The 22,243-nt window shown below is 32.4% G+C and overlaps 5 protein-coding genes across 11 annotated transcripts; 2 read left to right on the top strand and 3 right to left on the bottom strand.

Annotated features, from left to right (window-relative positions):
- LOC105159091 (70 kDa peptidyl-prolyl isomerase) lies at positions 1-6,974 on the top strand. 7 transcript variants are annotated; one of them, XM_020692233.1, is made up of 14 exons: positions 1-359; positions 1,040-1,126; positions 1,665-1,913; positions 2,016-2,096; positions 2,186-2,266; positions 3,943-4,134; positions 4,454-4,513; positions 4,990-5,079; positions 5,160-5,335; positions 5,529-5,660; positions 5,742-5,888; positions 6,145-6,272; positions 6,357-6,477; positions 6,667-6,974. In XM_020692233.1, the coding sequence occupies exons 1-14, from the start codon at positions 164-166 to the stop codon at positions 6,772-6,774; spliced, it is 1,848 nt and encodes a 615-aa protein (XP_020547892.1). In that variant the 5' UTR covers positions 1-163; the 3' UTR covers positions 6,775-6,974. The 7 variants fall into 7 exon arrangements, with proteins under 7 accessions (XP_020547892.1, XP_020547890.1, XP_011074339.1 ...); XM_020692231.1 differs by having other exon boundaries at positions 2-359; positions 1,656-1,913; XM_020692232.1 differs by having other exon boundaries at positions 3-359; positions 1,656-1,913; positions 5,529-5,651.
- Positions 8,796-9,221, bottom strand: LOC105159274 (pectinesterase inhibitor-like). Its single transcript, XM_011076285.1, has one exon. It carries the CDS (start codon positions 9,219-9,221, stop codon positions 8,796-8,798), a length of 426 nt encoding a protein of 141 aa, XP_011074587.1.
- Positions 12,872-13,892, bottom strand: LOC105159273. Its single transcript, XM_011076282.2, has one exon. It carries the CDS (start codon positions 13,693-13,695, stop codon positions 13,207-13,209), a length of 489 nt encoding a protein of 162 aa, XP_011074584.1. The 5' UTR covers positions 13,696-13,892; the 3' UTR covers positions 12,872-13,206.
- LOC105159090 (protein PHLOEM PROTEIN 2-LIKE A10) lies at positions 18,699-21,032 on the top strand. The gene has a single exon (XM_011076036.2). It carries the CDS (start codon positions 19,260-19,262, stop codon positions 20,565-20,567), a length of 1,308 nt encoding a protein of 435 aa, XP_011074338.1. The 5' UTR covers positions 18,699-19,259; the 3' UTR covers positions 20,568-21,032.
- LOC105159089 (phytosulfokines) lies at positions 20,717-21,972 on the bottom strand. The gene is made up of 2 exons (XM_011076035.2): positions 21,798-21,972; positions 20,717-21,361 (listed from the first exon to the last, which is right to left on the bottom strand). Exons 1-2 carry the CDS (start codon positions 21,903-21,905, stop codon positions 21,221-21,223), a joined length of 249 nt encoding a protein of 82 aa, XP_011074337.1. The 5' UTR covers positions 21,906-21,972; the 3' UTR covers positions 20,717-21,220.

Below are 22,243 nucleotides of genomic sequence, written 5' to 3'. Positions count from 1 at the left end.
ATCTTCTGTTCGTTGAACTTAACTCTAGATTTTTCTCGAAGGAACATTAACTGTAGTGACAGTGCCCGCTGCTAGCAGAGCCGCCGGTCCTGATCACCGGCGCACTCAAAGGGAATATATCAAAAACACAATTTCAGATTTCAGCTTCCGGAACGAAATCGAAATGGTGGAATTCTCGAAAGTGAATCTTAAAGACATCGAGGAAGATGATGAAGGAGAAGAGGAGGGGGAAGAAGTCGAATCAGCGCCGCCACTGAAAGTGGGCGAAGAGAGAGAAATAGGCTCAAATGGGCTCAAGAAAAAGCTCATGAAACGGGGCCTTAATTGGGAGACCCCTCAATTCGGTGATGAGGTTACCGGTATGCATCTGCGCTCCATACATTTTTATATAACAGTTCTTCTTACTTTGCTCAGAGTATTGGTTCCAATCTGAAATGTAAATCTGTACGTTTCCTGCAAAATATCTTCAGACATGAGGTTCTAGAGTTTTGTGAAGTGGTGAGCGTAAAAGTTCTTGATTTGATTTCCTTTTTCTATTGGTAGCTTTGATTGATTAACGAAACGTGATGATGAGCTACTTGCAGAGGCGACTATGTCATAGAATTAAGTTTTCCAAATTAGTTTTACTACAATCTAATATTCTTTTGGATTTCCTCTGTAAGTGGCAGTTTGAGACTCTCTGGCAGCTATATCCTCAGGAAACTATGACTTAGCTCGCTCCTACTTCAATTTCTTTGAGGGTTACATCGGTTGCGTATTGTTGAAATATAAATTTGATAGTTCTAGGTGTGGGAAAATGGTAAATGAGGATACTTGGTTTTAAGGATTGTGTTCATAAAATATCATTTCATTAGTCAATCTGATTTGTAGCTTACCAAGTCAAAGCACAAGTCAAACAACCATCTTCAGTTGGATGAAAATAGCAATATACTTTTCTCATGCCAATGTAAAAGTAGTATTATCATGCCCTTTTCAGTTACCAGCTATTTTGTGTTTCTTATCGTGATGAATGTTTTTGGTGTTGTATGCTGAAGTGTAGTTCACTATGTGGGAAGTTTGTCAGATGGGAGTATATTTATTTCAACAAGGGCTAGCAATGAGCCCTTCACTTTGAAGCTTGGACGTGGTGAGTTTTCTGTATCCTTGTTTTTAGTTCCATTTTTATTTTGATGATATTAGGCCCTATTGGGGTTGTATTCAGAGCTTGAAATTGCATGTACGCAACTTTCTGGTTCAGTTTGATTGCTGGTGTAGACATAAAAGTCCTAGACAATTCACAGATGACTTGCTATTTGTGGAAAACTTGTAACCGTTTGTGTTGTTCTTCGTAAAGTGATTACGATTTCCACTCCTGATCTTCCTATTTATTTCGTAAACCAGTTTCCATTTTATTTAGATATCCAGTTCATGCCTCTCTACTTGGTTCCATTTGGCTTGGAGATATAATTTTTCTTTTGTAGGTCAATTTGATTCAATGAGTCATCACCAAGTACTTGCCATTTGGTGTTATGCACAATGCAGTATCTAAGTGTCTTTTCCATTGCCTTAAATTAAAAATGTGCATCCTCTTTCTGCTACTTTTTCCCATGTTATAGAGTCAGGGTTAATCTCTTTCAGTTTTTTTAGAAATTTATGGTTTCTAATATCCATTGTAGGGGATATAGTTATCGGGTTGGATCATGGAATTGTTACAATGAGAAGAGGGGAAGTGGCGCTATTCACCCTGCCTCCAGAACTAGCATATGGAGCATCAGGAAGGGCTGGCATACCTCCAAATGCTGTTGTTCAGCTTGAAGTAGAACTCTTATCATGGATTACCGTGGTGGACGTCTGTAAGGACGGTGGAATTATCAAGAAAATCCTTGAGAATGGGGAACAGATTGGGCCTCCTGGTGATCTAGATGAAGTTCGTGGTACTTTAGTTGATCTAACTTGAGTTTCATGTTCAACGTAGTAAAAGTACAACATTCTTTGATGAATTTGGCTTGTATTCTTATTGCATTTACTATGTTCAGTTAATTATAAGGCGATGCTGGTTGATGGCACCATTGTAGCAGACACACGTGACGAGGGCGTGGAGTTTTATATTAAAGATGGTAATTAGTGGTTTTTCGAGTTGAAAATTGGCCGTTGTACAAGTATTCCCTAAGCATTTCCTTTTGCATTAACGGGTTTCTTCTTTTAGGCCACTTTTGTCCAGCATTAGTGAAAGCAATTAAGACCATGAAGAAGGGAGAGCGGGTCAATTTGGTTGTTCAACCACAGTGTAGGTCTTCCTCCCACTCTGTTTTTTTCTCTATTTCTGGGCAAAAGAGCAATTTGTCAAAAAGTTTTTATTGTAATAGTCTTGCTGATATGGCTCCATGATCAGCCTTCCACACTCAGTTTACATATATTTCGACTTTATCTATTTATTCATGTAGCAGGTATCACGGAATTAGATACTTTTATTTGTACATAGGAACTTTATTGTAGGGATTCTTAGAGCTTTCACACTTCTCAGAATCTGAACATAAGTGTATATTGTATATGTATGTGTGTGTGTGTATTATTTGGCTTTTTTTTAATACTATTTAGTTCAAGAATTTGCGAAGGAAGAGAGACAACCAAGCTTGGTTTAAGTTCAGAGTAGTCTTGCACCTTTTCCATGGTTTTCTCTTTTACACACTTGAAATACTCTGGATTCTTTAAATCTTGATTTTAGTGGAGTTGCAATATTCAAGTAATAGTGTTGAAAGAACATGGCCACTGAGTAAGCGAACTCTTCTAGAGAGGAGCAAAATGAAATTGCTTAAGATTTGGTTTTGCTTGTTGTTCTGTAATCTGGTTTGGCAATTGTAGAGTAACCTTCAACAAGGAATTATAGAATTGCTTGCAGATAGGCCGATTATTGAGAACTCTCTAACATTGGAACTTTTCAAATCCATTCTCTGTGGATAATATATATTCGTTGAGTGAGGCCTAATATGTTCGGATAATATAATAATAAAAGGATTACTGTTACTAAATCACACGGTTCAAGTGTCCGTTTATTTTCAGGAAGCAACTTTTCTTTTCCCAGGCAAATTGTACTCAGTAGCTATGATGCCTAACCAGAAGGCGACTATAATTTGGTTAACTGGTCCAGATTCTAGGCCCAATTCTAACCTATCATAATCGAGTTAGCTTGGTATGCCAGGCATACAACTCTCTTGTACAAAGAGAAGGTAATTCCAACCAGATAAATGTAAGGTTTAATGAATAAATTGTTTTTAAAGGTGTAGTGAGGGTAATGTAGCATCTTGCTGGGAGGTGTAACAATCAAAGACACCACAGTGTAATCAAGGGTATTTTTACCTTTGCCATAAATGCTATGCCTGTTACCACAAAGACTGCCTGCCAAAAGGAAAAACAAGTTTTCACTTTAACCTTGGAGGGTTTTTCTTCATAATTTGGTGGAGAAGGGACCTTCCAGATAGGAGCCATAAACTTGTTTTTAATGGTAAACTCTCCTGAAGTCATTGAAATCATCTTTGAAGAGAGTGTAAATGCTGAACTGATCTATAGATTCAAATATTTTCAAAACCACACATGCTTTAGAGTTATCTGTGCTGTGAAATTCATTATGACTTGGTTGAGGTTATTGTTGTGTCCTTTTATGTGGAAATTGGGACATGCACTTTGTCATTTAGAAGATCTACTACCTATAGCTATTCGTCCTGATTATTTGAATGAAGGTTGTGGTATAATATATGATCTGAATATCTTATCTTTATATTCTTTAGCAAAGTCTACACACCGTACTTTTGCTTTTGTTTTAATTCTAACAATTTAGTTCTCAGCATTGCATTGCAAGGATATGATTTATTACTGAATTTATTTGTAGAACACCGTTTTGGTTGTTTCTGTTATATCCAAGTTGCACTTTAGATTAATGTAATCCTGTCCATGTAATTACTATAGATGGCTTTGGGGAGGTGGGTAAGAAGTCAAATGAGCTTCCTTCAATCCCCCCTAAATCTACTCTGAGCATTTCTGCGGAGCTTCTTTCATTTAAGAGAGTAATAGATATTACTGGTGATTTGAAAGTAAAAAAGAAGGTTTTAAGGGAAGGTGAAGGTACTGTCACAGCGAATGAAGGTGCTGCTGTTACTGGTAAGTATTTGAAATACTGTCCTTTTCTTTCACTTTCTCCTTTTAGCATGTGGATTGCATACTTTATGTTTCACTATTATTGCGTTCAAGCTCATGAATGCTCTTTTAGTTGATAATCATACAATATTTTTGGCTCTGGAAAATTGTCTGTGCGCCATATGCTATAGCAAGTTGGAATTATGATACTGGACCCTGATGCTTCAGAAACTGTGTACCTGTGGGTCAATTTGTCTTGTATTTGTATCCTGTAGAATAACATTCTTTTTGTCTTGGACTGCACTTTTGAGTTTAGCTAACACAGCTCTGTGGTGATACTAAGATAGGAACTATCTCTGGATTACCAAGTGCAGATGTAATTCTGGATCTGTGAGTCTTCTAGGTATGTCTGCTTTTTAAGGTAAGAAGGGGGCAGAAAAAGCTTTGGATACTATAGCAATTTTCACCTTCTACCAAATAAGAATCATTTTTTCAAGTTGAAGATATTACTCTATTGTAGGTAATGTAAGCAAACAAATCATGCTTGTTAAGGTAACAGGAGCATTCCAAGACGAAGAAGACTGAATTAGAAGAATCTCTAACTTCACATTGAAATTTATGACAGCTAGATGAAGAGACTCAAAATGGGATGCATATTCTAATAATATGAAAAAAGTGGAGAGGCACAACTTCAGAGAAGGATGATAATACCTTGTGTAAAGTCTCGAGTTACATCAGATCATAAGACTTTAATTCTCAGCATGATAGAACTGTGCCAGAGTTCTTTACACTGTGAGATGAACTGCATTATTATCAGCAGCCCTCAGCTTCTCCTGTTTTGAGTTATCAAAGTGCAAAATTTTCCATCCTCCTCTGCAGTTAGGTACAAAGCAATGTTAGAGGATGGTACTGTATTTGAGAGAAAGGGTATTGATGGCGAGCAGCCACTGGAGTTCATCACAGATGAAGGTCAGTATGTCATAAACATTTCTCCCTTAAAGGAACTTGTTATCCACTATCAATCTCAATTTGTTTTTAATGGCTTGCAGAGCAAACAATTGTCGGACTAGATCGAGCAGTAAGCACAATGAAGAAAAATGAATATGCATTAGTAACTATTTCCCCTGAATATGGATTTGGAAGCACTGAAGTAAAGCAGGATCTTGCTGTGGTTCCACCATCATCAACTATTCTATATGAAGTTGAAATGTTAGATTTCGTCAGGGTATGCCTTTTTTACCTGCAAAATACTGTAGAGACCCTCAGTGCAAGAATAGATATGATAGCCTCATGTAAAATTCAGATGACAATCTGATATTTTACTACAAAAGAAATCGGTTGAATTAATTTTCATTCTTCTACATATTGATAATCATAAACGAATTAATATTTATTATGTTTTATTTTGTATGGCAAAGGAAAAAGCACCTTGGGAAATGAGCAATGCAGAGAGGATTGAGGCAGCTGCTTGGAAGAAAGAAGAAGGTAATCAACTCTTTAAAAATGGGAAATACCAAAGAGCTGCAAAGAAATATGACAAGGTACTTCAGGTGATTTCTCTTGACATGCAATTTATACAGCTGAAATCTTAATCTCTAAGACTCCATTGCCATTTGCTTCTTTTCTTTCAGGCAGCTGATTATGTGGGCGAAGATGGATATTTGACGGGCGATGATGAGAAAGTGGTTAAATCATTGAGGGTCTCATGCTGGTTGAATGGTGCAGCTTGTTCTCTGAAACTAAATAATTTCGGGGAAGCAATCAATCTCTGTTCAAAGGTAATACAACTAAATACTCTTACAGATATCAACTTAATACAAACAACATTCTATTTATCGGTCTGTCGTGTCCATGTGAAGATTCTGGTTTCATAAACATCATCTATGTTAGACGAACAATTTCCTCTTCTTCTTTACTTTGTCGGCTCATGCTTGCTCTATGTTTTACCATTTGTGGCTTTCATTGTACACATTTAGGCAGAGAGACGATAATCTAATAAAATCATAATACTTTCATTTCCCTGATCGTGAATAGATCCTCGACGTAGAGTCTTGCAATGTGAAAGCACTGTACAGGAGAGCTCAAGCTTATATGGGGATTTCAGAGTTGCACTCAGCTGAAATGGACATAAAAAGGGCCTCAGAAGCAGATCCTCATAACAGGTACTTTCTTGGAGTACGTTTATGACATTATGGGCCAGTACCATTAATTTTATTCAGGCTTATGAAAATGCTATTTGATCTCAGGGAGATCAAGTTAATACAGAAGAGTTTGAAACAACTCCAAGCGGAGAGCAATAGAAGAGATGCAAAGCTCTATAAAGCAATGTTTCCAAGTACGAGCAAAGATGCTTCTACTGCAGCAAAGGTAAGCTGCCGTATTTGCCCAAAATTTTAGCATATGTTAATTCATGAAGGCTTCTACCATATTTTTCTATCTTGAGTGAGCATTAGCTAACTAATTTGGTCTGCATGATAAGGAAAGTGAAGTTTTGTAACTCTACTTTTACTTCTGGAACTTCAATTTCCTGATATAATTGTGTTTCTGCTCGGGCAGAGGCTGAAAACGGGAGAGGATGATACGAGGGATGAGTATGTTTCAGCTATGGAAGCCGGAAATGCATCAGTAGATCAAGCTGCTTCTGATACAACAGCTAAAACATGATTCTTGTCGAACTGTTGATTGTTACAAGAAATTTCTTTGTTGTTAACATTAAAGCTGTATGTGATGTAGTTACTGTATTACAATCACAAGTTTAGCTCTATAGGTATATGTTTTAGGAAACACATGCATAGTCCTTAGATGTTATAGTTAAGCCTATATTTAGACATAAGACTTTGAATTTAAAGGAAGCATTTAAAAAATGATTTTATATTAAATAAATTTAAAATTCATTACAATGTCATAAAATATACTTTAAAATAAGAGTCCAACGATTTGCAATTCGTTCTAATATGAAGTCAGAGTCCAACGATTTGCCTTACATGCTATACTATGAGATGTTTCTTAAATAATCATCTCTTCAATCAACTAAAATTAAATTAAAAAATAAATTACTAAAGTATGGATTATTTACTAACTAAAAAAAATCAGTACAGAAGTGCGGATCACACCCAAATCCTTTCCTTTTTTTTTATTCTTTTTGAAATCTTAAGAAAATAAATTATTTATAAATACTATTAATACAAATTTCAAGTTTGTAAAAAAAACTAAAAAATATATGTTCAAATGAATTTATTGTAATCTTAAACTGAGAGTATTGTAATATTTGAATTTATCTTCTAGTTTTTCTTTTCAAATTGTGATCCAAAGAGTTGTAAGCTTGTTTTTGGATGCTTAATCTCTTTTGGATTTATGCAGCAAACTACAAGTCATCTTGAAATATGGTATTTAGAATGAGTGAGGTTTAGGTAGGTTGGGCTCACGTTGTTGAGTTTGAACACCGTAAACTTTGATATAAATCCATGAGTTAACAGCCGTAGTTAAACATGTTTTGGCCTAATTAGACAATTCAAAGAAAAAATTTATATTTAGGGTAAATTACAATGGCCTCCCTTGAGATTTGACATAATCGAAAAATTAAAAATACACCCTTAATGTTTGATGAAATTATGTAATTCTTGGACGGAGGTATGAAATTATCAACTATGCATTTACTGTATTTCTTTTCTTTTAAAAGGAACATAAAAATTTGTGAAAAATCAGGGGTAGATGAAAAAAAATGAAAAATTATAAAAAACATTATGCACTTATTCAATAAAAAAAATCAGAAAATTATAAAATATAAATAAAAATGTAAGTGTTAGTCCACAAGGGTATTTTAGTCAGTTTGCCATAAAAACGAATGAAAGCCTAATGGAGGTTAAGGGAATGGATTAATTGTTAGATGACAATTAAAATCAGGGAATATTGATAATTTTAAAAATAACGAAAGGGTAGTCATAATTATGCCAATTTTAGGAAAGATCATTGTAATTTACCCTTATATTTATACTCATGTAAATGCATAAAATCCAAATTTATTGCGAATTTAATTTGAAATCCAACTATTAACTAATTTATTTAAAGTAATCCAACTATTAACTCATTTATTTAAAGTAATCCAACTATTAACTAATCTATTTAAAGTTTCAATTAATAATTTATCCAAAAATTTTGGATGTCCAAATATTGAAGTACTCCTTTAATTATAGGCAATATATAATCCAAAGTTGCTCATGCGGCCAAATTAGATTCTGTAGATGGCTAATAACTTATAGGCAAAATTATATTTTGTCATCTGAAAATTTTGTTAAAAAAAAATTATATTAAATCTTAAATTTTATCAAATTTATACTTTATTATATATAATTATTTTTTTGTTGATTTTTTTATCGAAAAAACATCACAAACTGTGAGTATATTAATATTATTATATTACATAACTCTTAAATATCACATATATACTGCATGAGATGCTTTTCAACAAAAAAATTAACTAAAATAAATAATAAAGTACAAAACTTTATAAAATTTAAATAATAAGTTGACAAAAAAAATTAAATATTTAAATATAAAAACGATGATAGTTCCAATAACAAAATATATTAAATCCTTTTAATAACGTTACAATAACAAAATCACCGCATTGTTTTATTAGATAATGAAGACGGGCACACTCATCTCCCTTTCTTTTCCCTCCTCAATTACAACTTATTAAGAATAATTATAAGCTGATTAATTATATCTTGAGCTTTCTTGGTGGCTGCTGCCACCTGCGCCGGCTCGCGATCGCCAAACTCATCATCACAAGTGCCGACGTCCGTAAACGCCGCCGTCGCTCTGACTCTCACAGTCTCAAGGCTACGCGGGTCGCGAGCCTTGGGCAGTAGTGACTTGACATCGTTTAAGTTGTCAATGGCGTCGCTGCTGACCTCAATGCATGTCTCCACTATTTGTTTGTTGCCGCCGGTTTCCACTGATTTAACCACCTGGATAACGGCTTGAGTCGCTGCTACGGCTTCCTGAATTTTGGCTTGAGCGTCAGCTCGAAGATCCGACTCAACAAAAACCGGGTAGCTCCATAGGAGTGCTACTGAGATAGAGACAAGAAGAAAGAGGGAAGAACTCATTCTTTTTCTTTCTGTTTTTGTTTATGTTTTCGTGTTTATGTTTGTAGAGATTAGGGGTTTTTATAGTAGATAAAATTGAATAAATATGGAAGGAAATTAAATTATATCAATTTAGATTCATATATAGGATTGTTTAGAATTCTAGTATGAAAATCTAGGTCAAAGATAGTAATAAAAGATTTGTACTCATAATATTACATGTTTTGTGGTTATGTTGAAATCTCATGATTCGAATTATAGATTGTCTTAGTATAAATGCATGTTTTTGTTTTTTTTTTTTATGGGCAAATTGCAATGTATTTATCTGGGATATAGAAAATAGGCAAACAACCCCTCTTGTATTGACCGAATGCTGAATTTTCAGAATTTCAAATTTTTTTAATTTTAATTATAAAAATATTGTAATTTGTAGGTTATTAACATTAATTGGATTAATGTTTTACTAAACCATTACCAAATCCAATCATGATGATAATTAAGTAAGCATTAGTTGAATTGTTGTACAATATATTTAACAATATATACCTCCAAAATCATTGTGAATCTTTCAATATTTATTTATGTTAAATAATATATTTGACAATATACAATTTTCCCACTATTATGTTAACTTTCAATTTTTGTATTTAGTATCCATTACCATTATGTTAAGTTTCAGTTTTTGTATTAATTAAAAAATATTATTGGATTTCTTTAATTATAATCAATTCCGCCAACTGTTAATTATTCCAATCCGTCGTCCTAAATATCGGAGATTCCATTAGCATTGTGCATTTTTAAGAAGTTCCCATATCATTAGTCATAACTGTCCGGAACATAAGGGATTTTGGAGGTCATTGGTCGAATTTCGCCTTTTGTGTGGAATGTTATGTCTATTAAATAATTTGGAGCTCATTGGTCGAATTCCGCCTTCTGTGTGGAATGTTATGTCTATTAAATAATTTGAAGCTCATTGGTCGAATTCCGCTTTCTGTATGGAATGTTATGTCTATTGAATAATATGTGTTATCTCTACTGTAATAATAGGTGTTGGTTAGATTTAATATATTTGATATTATTGATCAAGAGCATGTGTTGTAATGATTTTTGTTAAATATTGATAGCCGATTGGAATGATTGTAATCAATTTCTTTCAATTAATAATAATTTAGCGATATTACTTCATTAAAAAAAAAAATTTGGATCCCATATATTTTCAAGAAGTTGGATGTGCATTTTTAAGTTGTTCATGTGGTGTTGTATGGTAATCGACATGGATGAAGGGGAAAGATTGTCAATAATACTCGATTGCAATAATCCTTTATTAACATATAGAGTTTTAGTGAAAATTTGATAAATATAATTGATTTAATCAATTATAAAATATAATGATTATTTTTTGGGATATTACATTGCCCTCCTCTGAAGATTAATATAATGACACGTCGATCCCTTATAGTTTGAAAAATTATATTTATTATTCATGATATTTGTTTTTATCATAACAAATAGACCCCTCTCCATTAGTAAAAAAATTCACTGAATTTATTAATATCAATAAAAAAAACTAGAATCAGAATCTGTATTTATCTCCAATTGATTTATTATTAATTTATTACAGGCCTAATAAATCTTTTTTCTATCCAAACTATCTTTATACATTTTTACATAATATTGGAATATTGTGTATTTAGCCCTTTAAAAATTTTGCTAAATTGGATGTATGAGATGCAATTTAGGATATATATTTGGTGATGTGATACCAATAAGTGACATAAATCTTGTGAAATTATGTGATATTTTTAAATTATCTTTCTAAAATTTCACTTATTGATATAAATCATTTTGGTCTCTCACATTTACATTTCAACAACAATTTACTCCCTTTATATAAATTTTCATAAAAAAAGAATTTAATATTTTCGAACAAAAAGAATTTAATACTTCACAAGGCTTAATTAATCATATGAAAATAAACACATTGATCATAATATATTTTTAACCCCATCAAACATTTTCATAAAACAAAAATTCAAATTCAAATTCAAATCATAGGTGCGACAATAAGAGTTATGAGGATATGACTTAACTAGTTCAGGCTCAACATATTTCATTATTTTTTCATGGCTGTGTTGGTGGGGGCATCTCAGGAATAAACTGGGCCTCAAATGATTTCTTTGGGTTTCATAACCTGTCTTTTTTAAAAAAGAAATATATATATATATATATATATCGATATTTTTAAATTACTCAATATATTATTATTATAATTTTTAATATGTAATATATAAATATTTATAAATCAAGCAATAAATTCAAAATAAATAAAAAATAATATAATATTATAAATAGTAGATTAAATGCATATATTTATATAATTTGAACTCACAATCTTTTAATTGCATAATTTTAACCTATGTTGTACACTGTACCAATATACATGTAGTAATTAAAAATTATACGTGTCATAATTGTTCAAAAGAATCAAAACTAATTGCTGGTTGGTTGGGAAATTTGGTAAATAAAATAATTTTTATTGTGCTTTAATTTTTTTGGACATACACATATACGTATATATAATATATACGTACGTACTATCCAAAAATATACAGTTAGGAGTTCATACTTAGAGAATATCCAGAAAATTATGTTATCTTGAGATAATTCAAGCCGTGGATTATTTGACTAATCTGGCTGACTTTTGTATCTTATAATTCTTGGTCTAGTTTTTTTATTTTTCTAAATGCCACGTTCTCTTTTTTTTTCCTAATACTTTCTTTGAGCTGTTTGTTGACTTTGAATCAATTATTGTTGCTGATTTATTTTTTAATGTAATAACAATTCTCCAAAAATACTCTAAAAATCTACGAGATGTTGAATTTTATTTAAAAGATAAATTTTTAAAGCGTTTGGATGAATAAGATGTCAAAACTTATAAAATGGTAGACTGCTTGACATTGCTCCAAGTGAAGCAGTCACCCTTATAGCCAAGAATTAATAATTTATTAGGAGATCGAGACTAGAGAATTCAACAGATTCACTACAAAAAAATTGATTTGCTACACTATAAATGACCATGACTTAAAAATTATGGTAAACAATACTACTAATTAATATTTGTCATGGTTTTTAATTATGGCGAAAACATTTTCTCTAAAATTTAACTATGGCTAATGTTTTGACTTCACTTGCAGAGACAATCACTAATGGTTGTCGTGGAGTTGTAGTTAGTTGGTATTTGCCATGACTACTCTCTTTTTACTATAATAAATAGCTGTAGCAAAAAATCATATTTTCTTCACCAATCTTATGAAAGAATGGTATTATGAGAATAGACATTATACTAGCAATAGATTCTCCAAGGATATATATATATATATATATATATATTTCTTTTATACGATAATTGATTGCACGTTATAATTGGTATAAACTTTTCACAAAAAAATAAAAATTTTAAATTAAAACATAATTCATATTTTTAGAAAAACAGTCAAGCAATTACTCACCGTATAATTACACAAGACAAATTAAAAATACACACGTCCTAAAAATATTTAAAAAAAAAAAAACCGTGTAGTAAATGTCAATTGGTTGGACTCGTAATATCCACATTTTTCTATCCATCAACATGAAATATTATATAAATTGTATTCCTTAAAAACCAAAAAGAAAAAATAAAATAAATTGATTATTACCTTCACCTAAAAACCTTGTCACAATGTAATATAATATCGGTTTAATCGCATTTTAGTTGTGTAATTATAATTATTTGACACTTTAGTCTTATAATTTATTAAAAATGTATAATAATCCTTCACTTTTTTAATTTTGGGATTTTAGGACAAAATTGGCTGAAATTATAGTATCATTTTCCAGCCAAATTTGTCGTAAAATTATAAAATTAAAAAATGTGAAGAATCAATTTATAATTTTAACAAATTATAGGATTAAAATCTCAAAAATGCATAATTACAACATTAAAAATGCAATTAAATCTAAAACATCAAAAGGGTGTTTTTGCGACAGCATGACTCTTACTTCTAGGGTACTTCATTTCATTCTTAACATTAATTACACTATTACCATTGATGTCTTCACCAAAATAGCAACAGGGGCTGTCCTCGTCAATCCGGCCCATCGCTACGCTGATGCTCCTCGCCGACATGGCCCGCGGCCCGCTGCCGGAGCCCGTCCTCGCCTTCAACATCTCCTGCTTGATGTACGCCTCCAGATCAGCCCTGTTGCCGATGCCATGGGCTGATGCGGCCCGAACCAGCTCCCGGAAGTCCTCGCTGTTGTCTGACCGGGCCGAGCTGGCACTGAAGCTCCTCGGCAGGCTCGGACCCTGTGACGTCCCCTGCAACCCTATGATGTTGCTGTTGGCGCAGTCCATCATGCTTTTCACGTAGAAGTCTCGTGCCTTGCACAGGGCCCGAAAGGGAGTCGCGATCAGCCGGAGAAACCTGTTTTTCTGGCTTGTTTGTGGTTTCATGTTTGCCTGTTTTCTTAAACCATGAACAGCAAGATTTGCTCCGCAGCTTTTTCTGTAAGTCGGAAATTAGGAATGATGGAGTCTTTGTGCTTGAAGAAGAAAGGAGAAGCAGCTGGAATATGATTGAGGGTTTTAGAAGAATAAGACGCTTTTATCTTCTTTTTTTCTAAAGTGTGGTTGGAAAATTGCAATGAAATGATCTTTTATATATAGACAGATAATCTTGAATGCCAATATATGAAATTTTTTTAATAAGTGTGATAAATTTATTATTTTCTTTTGCAATTATACATCAATTAGACTTTAAATATATTTTCCTCATTATATAATTTATTGACCAAAACTCAATTTGAATAAGATTTTTTTCACTTATAATAGAGTAGTGCTAATTAAGGACATAAAATAAACTGTGGGAATGCGTTGTTTTGAGGTAGCGTAGGGTTATGGTTTTTCTTGGAAGTGGACTTATCAAAATTATGGCAAGACTAAAAGTTATGCGTTGTCTTTTTAAGAAGAACCAATGGCGCAGCTGGACGGGCACAGATGTATTTTTTTAATAAATTCTTTACAAATTCATAACTATATAGTATTTTTGTGCGTCTCACGTGGTATAGTATTTTTATGAGTTTATAACAGATGATGCTCAACCAACATGCTTAGACTGAAGTTGAAAAATAGATTCAACTACTTGATATGTTATCGAATTTGATCAATAAAAATTTATTTGAGTTTATTTGATAAGTTTTTTAATTTGACTTAATTCGATCTAATTAGTGCCTAAGTAACAAATATATTTAGAAATATATATCAAATTAATATTTGAGCTTGATTTATTTTTTATCCAATTAAAATCGTTTGAACTTAATTAAATTAATAATATTAGATCAATAAGGATAAAATTCAAATGTAATTTAAACTTCAATAATAATTCGAACAAATTTAAACTGTTATGTATTTGGTTCAATTCAAATCATTTATGTTAAACGCAAGTGCAATTCCATGGTATTTTAATAGGGTTGCTATATATATAGGAATAAATGCCGCCGCAGGGCAATATTAGAACAGATTGATTTTTTATCGTAAATATAATTATATGTATTGACTATGTAATATATATATATATATATACATGTCAATCACAATTCCGTTATTTTATTTTATTCAAAAGAAAGATTTTGTACACATTCATGATACGTATATATAAAATGAAAAAAAAAAAAACAATTGGATTTGCATTAAAAAAAATAATCTAATTGAATATGGGATTTTGGTTTCAGTACTATTTTTCTATTCTTGTCCCAAAACAACGGGGGGGTGAGTAAAAGGTATGAGATGAGGGAAATTTCCATAGCCACCACATAGGAATTGGTGTGGTATATGTGATTAATGAATTATAATGTACCAAACTCAAATATTTGAAAGTAACATAGAAACGACTTTTGTTTGAATATTATGAATTTCGTGATGAGTAATTGATTGATGTAGAAGTTGATGGCGTGCCTCAATGACATTTCGGCCTTTATTTTATAGTTGAATTTTAGTAGCTAGCTTTGGGTTGGGAAATGTCATTTAAGTTGAATTATCCAGATAGGTAGGTTTGAAATTTAAGGCCATTTGATGGTGTGATATTAACGTTTAGGTGTCTTGCTGGTCCCAACAATAATTTTGTTCTATTATTATGAAAATTAAGTTCCAATACGTTCTTTTTTTTTCTTTTTTTTTGAGTTAATTCTTAATAACACTTTGTTTTATTGATTATTTAAAAAAAATTTGGGAATTTGAAATAGTCGTGAGGTTTATTTATAGGTACATTGGAACTCAAATTATAATTTTTTTTTGTGTTTTTGGGGATTTCGACCAAAAATGAATTCCAACATGACAAAAAATTGATACGCACATACTTATAGGATTAAAATTATATTTTTTTCCAAAATAATTAGTAAAATTTGGCCAAATTCACAAATTTATTTAGATTACGTGCAGATCACATGATGTTCTCCAACAAAATTGAGAATTCCGACAAATTTTGCCCTCAATATGCTAATTTGTTTTTAGTTACAAGCCTAATTTTTTACGGTAATAAAAATGTTACTCCTTATACTTGGGAATCAAAATTATAATAGTTTTCTTTTTATAAATATATTTGATTGTAATATCCTGAATATATTCAAATATTAGTGCATTTAAAAGAAAATAAATAATAAATAAATTACTTGAAAGCAGATATCCACTCACAAATATTTCTTTTTCTTTTTCAAGATTTCATAGTTATATCATTTTAAAAGATTACTAGATAATTATGTATAGATTAAATGCATTACGAGGGGATCATATTTATAATTTTAAATAGGGAAAATTGTAGTTACCCCTTCTGAGGCTTGGCATTATTATGAATTTATATTCCCTAATAAATAATAATTATGTACTCTCTGGTGAAGTGGAGAATACTATTTAACTTTTGACTACTTTTTTGTATATATATCTATTATATTTAAAATAATATAAAAAAAATTGAGGATGGATAAAATAAATAATCTATACGAAATATTAGTCCATGAGAATATTTTAAAAAATTCTAAAAAATATATAAATTTATAATATATAATTCAAAAACGTATATTAGTTAGTTCATCACAAAAATTGAATGAAAACCTAACGGAGACTGGCGAAACGGACTCGTTGTTAGACAGACGTTAAAATCAAGAGAGATATTTATAATTTTTCAAATAACGAGGAGATAGTTGTAATTTACCCTTTTGAGTAACAATTAATTATACCAATTTTTTTGAATAAGAATCAAATAATAAATTAAATATCACATGATTAGATGCGAAATTCAATATCATAACTTTATTAATTATTTCTAAAATTATGAGATATAAACCCTAACTGAGCCAATACTTTATTGATAGATGCAAAGTTATGAATTTCCAACATCTATAAGCTAATTAAAATTTAATGGAGAGCTGCTGCTGCTATATATAGAGGTAAAGGCGGACTTGCCCTATTCTAATTGAAGGTCTTAAGGTTGTTGTAGGCCAAGAAAATATATGAATTATTAAATTTCATATTCGCTACTTCTTCTACTCTCCATCCTCAATTGCTCAATTAGAAATTAAATAAAATATATAGGTTTATTCAGAATATGAACTAAAATAAATAAATAAATTACAATGAATTTTCCTGAAATTTGATGTAATTATGAATACTTCTCGTTATTCAAAGAAATACCAATATCCTTGATATTTAATAAAATTATATAATCTTTAGATGTACATCCGAGCACTTTGTTCTGGGGGAAAGTGAAAAATTGTAAAAAAAATTGGAAATCTGAAATATTCTTCTTGCCCTTTTAGTTCATAAAAATATTAAGTAAAATTATTTTATAACTCAGAAGGGTGATTTGATCAGATTATAATAAAAAGTAAATGAAAATCTAATATGGGAATAATGGAATAGGCTAATTATTGGACGGGCGTTAAAATTGTGAGATTATTGATAATTCTCAAATAACGAGAGAGTAATTATAATTATAATAAATTTTAGAAAAGCTTCATGTAATTTATTTAAAAAATTGTTTAAATCAAGTCTGATTGTACTCGACATTTGTTTTATAATGAATTATAATCTTTAAATTGTATGGTAAATTATAATATAGTTATGGTGTGATTTGATTGAATGTAATCAAACTTGATTTTCGAGTACTTTTTTTAGTAAATTAAATTATGAAAGATCAAAAGTCTGATAGTCATGGCGCACTATATTGCCGGGTCAAGTTTCAAATATTCTAATTTTTCAAATCTCAAACAATTATTAATTATTTATATAATTGAATTCACATTGAAATTGGAGTTGAGTATGAACCTGATCTTGTTTGCTATTATTATGTAGTTTTTTAGTTGGGGTACGATCTTATTACACAGACCCAGACTTGTACGGCATTCGATTTGACTTGAAAAGCAGCAAGAACATACACCATGGACTAGCTACTAGTACCTACACGTGTCCATGTACATTTATTTAGATTCTATTTATTTTAAATATAAAAATAAATAGATGATAGGATAAATTTAAATTAAATATATAATAAAAATTCTCAAAAGAATATTCAAATTGCTATATTAACATCAACAAATTTGGTGAATTTTAACTAATGAATGAACCTATTTATTAAACGGAAGCAAACTTCAAGAGTGCTTGATATAATTTTTCAAACCACAAGGTTTACTTATAACTACTCTAAATTATAAGGAAAAAAAAGGCATAATTATCCCTAATTTTTGTTTTCCTAATACAACTTACTATTGTTTTGATTTTGTGCACGCTATCCAATTTTTGTTTTCCTAATACAACTTACTATTGTTTTGATTTCGTGCACGCTATCCATGAACGTATATATATTTATTAAACATAAATAAATTATTTAATTGATTATTTTATGCAACGTCAGTGAGGTTTTATTTGAATTGAAAATTTTGAAATATACGATTTTAAATATTTCATAATAAATTTTTTGAACATATTTGGATAATTCTAAATCCAAGGATTTCAAATCCTTGTATTTTAATAAATTAAGAATTCACAAGTTTTAAATTTTAAAATTGAGATTTATCTATTTCTAAATTTTATTTCAATCAAACGAGTTAAAAGAGAAAAAGAGAGAGGTTGAGAAAATCATATCAAATGGGTCAGATCTGTCCCCATATTTTTGGATTAGGGTGGAAACAGTGAAAGCATCGAACGGGATGGGATGGGGCTCGAATACAAGTCGAGGACTCGAGGTTGGTGGGACGGATCCCAATCCGTCTCGTATTCGGCCCGCTACCATGCTTGTAAGAAATAATGGGATGAATTGGATTTTTTAATTATAAAAAGATTAAAAATCAGTAATGATTTATTAATCGATATAAATCTTGACACGTGATTTCCCCGTCAGTGACACGTGAGAGGAACTCCTGGACGGCCAATACCTATTTTGTTATGTCAGAGGACAACCTCATGTCTTGGAAGAAAGACAAAGAAAAATCAGTCATCTTTCGATCTCAATCGAAATTCCAATTTCCAGCGTATCTCTCTTTTCCATTGATTTTCCCTCTTTTTTCTTTTCCTTTTCCTTTATTATTTGTGCACCACAATAAAACTACGTACAAACAAACAACCCCTTAAAACTCTCTTACTCCCTCTTTCTCTCCATCTCCTCACAAAGATTGATCGTTCACAGGTGCGTTTACTGAAAGCAATTCATTTTTTCTCCTCCTATAGCTATACAGTATACAAATTTCGTTGACCCTCCTCCATATATGGATTATAGTGATTAGTATGTGTAAGAAATAGGAAAATATATCTTCAAGTTGCAATAATTGCTCCTCGGTATCTGCAATTTCTTATCCGACGCCATTTTTTTCGGTTATCGAAAAACCCTTTTCAATTTCTTGGCTTTTATGACAGCAAGAGCCCTACAGCTGAATTGATTTGAGCTGTGGGGGTGGGTTTTGTTTTTTAATTGTTTGTGTTTCCGTTTGAGTATAGCTGTGGATTCTTGAGTTTGGGAATCGTGGTGTTTGATGTATTTGAGTTATATGGAAAGTGGGCTGGTGATAAGGGGTCTGGATTTTGCTCGTCGAAGGAGAAAATGGATAATCTTGTTGGGATTGGTTGGGTGTTCGAGCTATGGTGTGTACAAAGTGTATAACATGCCCTCTGTAGCCAGGAAAAGAAAGAGAATTTTGAAATTATTCGAATCCCTAGTTTCAATTGCTGAAATGATTTCTGATTCTGCTGAGACGATCTCTGTGGTGTCAAGGGACTTAAAGGAGTTTCTGAAGTCTGATTCGGACGAAATTCCTAATAGTTTGAAGCAATTGTCGAAAATTGCTCAGTCTGAGGAGTTTTCAGCCTCAGTAATTCGTGTTTCTCGAGCCATGACTGTTGGGATTTTGAGGGGTTATAAGGTGGAGAATGATAGAAGTGAGAATCAAGAAGTGGGTAATTCAAATTTTTCTGACAAGGTTGTGGATAAATTGATGTCGAGTGCCGGGACAGGGTTTGTTTCTGTTATTGTTGGTAGTTTTGCTAGGAATTTAGTTATGGGGTTTTATGCTAATGGAGGCGCTAGTGAAGGGTCAAGTGAAAACGACCACTTGGGTGCTTCGTTCGTGAAGTCAGGTTCCTCGACTTTGCCTGGATGGTTAGACATGGTGGTGTCAGATGATAAATGTCGAGTGCTAGTGGCCGACTGTATTAAGAATTTTGTAAGCACTGCAGTTGCAGTTTATCTGGATAAAACTATGGATGTTAACTTTTATGATGAGATGTTCTCTGGCTTGACCAATCCTAAACATCAAAATAAGGTTACTGATGTCCTGGTTTCCCTGTGTAATGGGGCAGTTGAAACTCTTGTTAAGACGTCTCACCAGGTGCTGACGGCTTCAAAATCAGATCTTCCTTTGGAATCCAAGGAATCTTATTCGATCATTGATCAGAGTGAAGCTTCTCTCTTGGAGAACAAGAAGGATCTTGAGCCAGAAGCCCATTTTAGAAAAATGAAAGTGATGAACGGTTCCAAGGATCTCCAGAATAGTGGGTGGATAGATAGTGTCTCATCAACATTGGCTGTGCCTAGCAACCGGAAGTTTGTGCTTGATGTGACTGGAAGGGTGACATTTGAAACAGTTAGATCCGTGGTCCAGTTTATATTGTGGAAATTGTCCGAGGGACTGAAAATGAGTGTTAATGCAGTTCATGATGAGGTTGCTGAGAGGGGATTTCAGGTTGTCAGATATGTTGCGGCCAAGTCCTCTGTTATTCTTACTATATGTCTTGCATTATTCTTGCATATCTTGGGCAACACCCGAGTTTTGTTGCCTGCATAGAAGTGATGGGCGTTTCTGTTGCACAATGCTCTAAGGAACTATCGGCACGCCTCTTGTAGTCCATAGGTAGGTACTGGGCAATAGCTTGTTTGCAAAGTTCCTCTACTTGTTGCTTGTGCTTCTTCAAGGATGGGAAGTTTTTGGTCATATTTCGAATTTCAAGGAAGCAATTCTGATAGTATAAAGAATACAGTGGCATTTGCACCGAGTTCTTGGCTCGATAAGGACCGGTTGCTGTTTAACATCTGACTGCACAGAAAATAAAGGAGCAGCTGGATTTCCTGCTTCTGCATGCTATTTCCAGGAATTAAGGTAAACTTGGTACCTGAAACTTAGAATCAAAGTTCATTTTTTTCCTTCTCCCAGACACGAACTCACTGTCATATTTATCAAAATTCATAGCTTAGAATGTTATACAGTTTGAAGCATCTTCTGTTGTATTCTAAGTTTACCCTGTTGTTTTTCCATGATGCAATGACACACACAAGAAAAAGAAAGAAATTATCCACAATTACAGGATTCGAGAGAGCAACCTGTTGAAAGAGATGTAATTTTTATTAAGAATGGGAAATCATGCTCTGAAAAGGTATTTGTGACCATTATTATCTATTACAAGAGGCAAAATCGCATTAGCCTCCTAAAAAAGGCAAGCCTCAATGGTGACGGCGTGGTGGATGTGCCCCTGTGTAGATATAATCAATGTGGGCAGCCAAAGTCCTGCGCATCAAACACTCTTCCTTCCCCACTCCTTCACAGCTTGCTTCCTCAACCTCTATGCCCTCTACCTCTGCATCCTGTTCATAAAGAATTTTGTTTTTTCTTTTAATGGTTAAACATTTCATTAAAGTAAATAATTAAAAAAAGGAACAAAGCAGGGTTTTCTGAGAGTCAATGCTCAGGATATTCAAAATACATTCTGAATCGGTAAATCCATTCCAGTTTGAACTTAGTAAGGGTATGGGCAGTTGCATCTGTCTGTCTACCGATATGGTAGACCTTCCAAGATGCCGTCACCTAATTTGAGAAACACGTGATTTGACTGTCTAGTTGTTGTTCCAATCGGTCTTAGAATCATTTGAACGGCGTATAGAGAATCAAACTCAAATAAAGACTTGCGGTTTTTTTAAAACTTATATAAGCTTGGGGGCGACGACCAAAATCAAGATTTAGACAGCAGAGGTGAAATTTCTTGGTAGAAGTTGTTGTACACAAATTATGTCTAAAACTCACCTTGATGGCACTGATTTTGATGGTAGATTGATGAGGGCGAGAGGCAGTGGCTAAAGAGATCAGTAGGAGACTGAGAATCAAGAAGATGTTGATAAACTTATACGCCATTTTTATCTCACAGGAGATAATTGTTGGGATATGCAAATGAGAGATGTCTGAATTTGATTTATAGGGCAGAAAAGGGTTTTGGGTCAAAGATTGAATTTCCATTTATGGTAGAAATCTGATTGTAATTAAAAATCATGCGAAATCAAGATTGCAAGAATTTTGTGCTGCATGATGATTATCTTCCTATCTCGACTCGTCTTTTTATCTCTATGGTCTCCTTTTAGTTATTACCACATCACTAAAATCTGATTCAAGGGCTGGAATTCTTATCCACCTTTTACTCACATCTCTATATATATACCAAAACAATTTTTGACCGCAATTAAGTCAATTTTGAT

This window comes from Sesamum indicum, linkage group LG3, assembly GCF_000512975.1.
Source record: "Sesamum indicum cultivar Zhongzhi No. 13 linkage group LG3, S_indicum_v1.0, whole genome shotgun sequence".
In the NCBI taxonomy this organism is placed as follows: domain Eukaryota; kingdom Viridiplantae; phylum Streptophyta; class Magnoliopsida; order Lamiales; family Pedaliaceae; genus Sesamum; species Sesamum indicum.
This window is presented reverse-complemented; position numbering and strand designations above follow the sequence as displayed.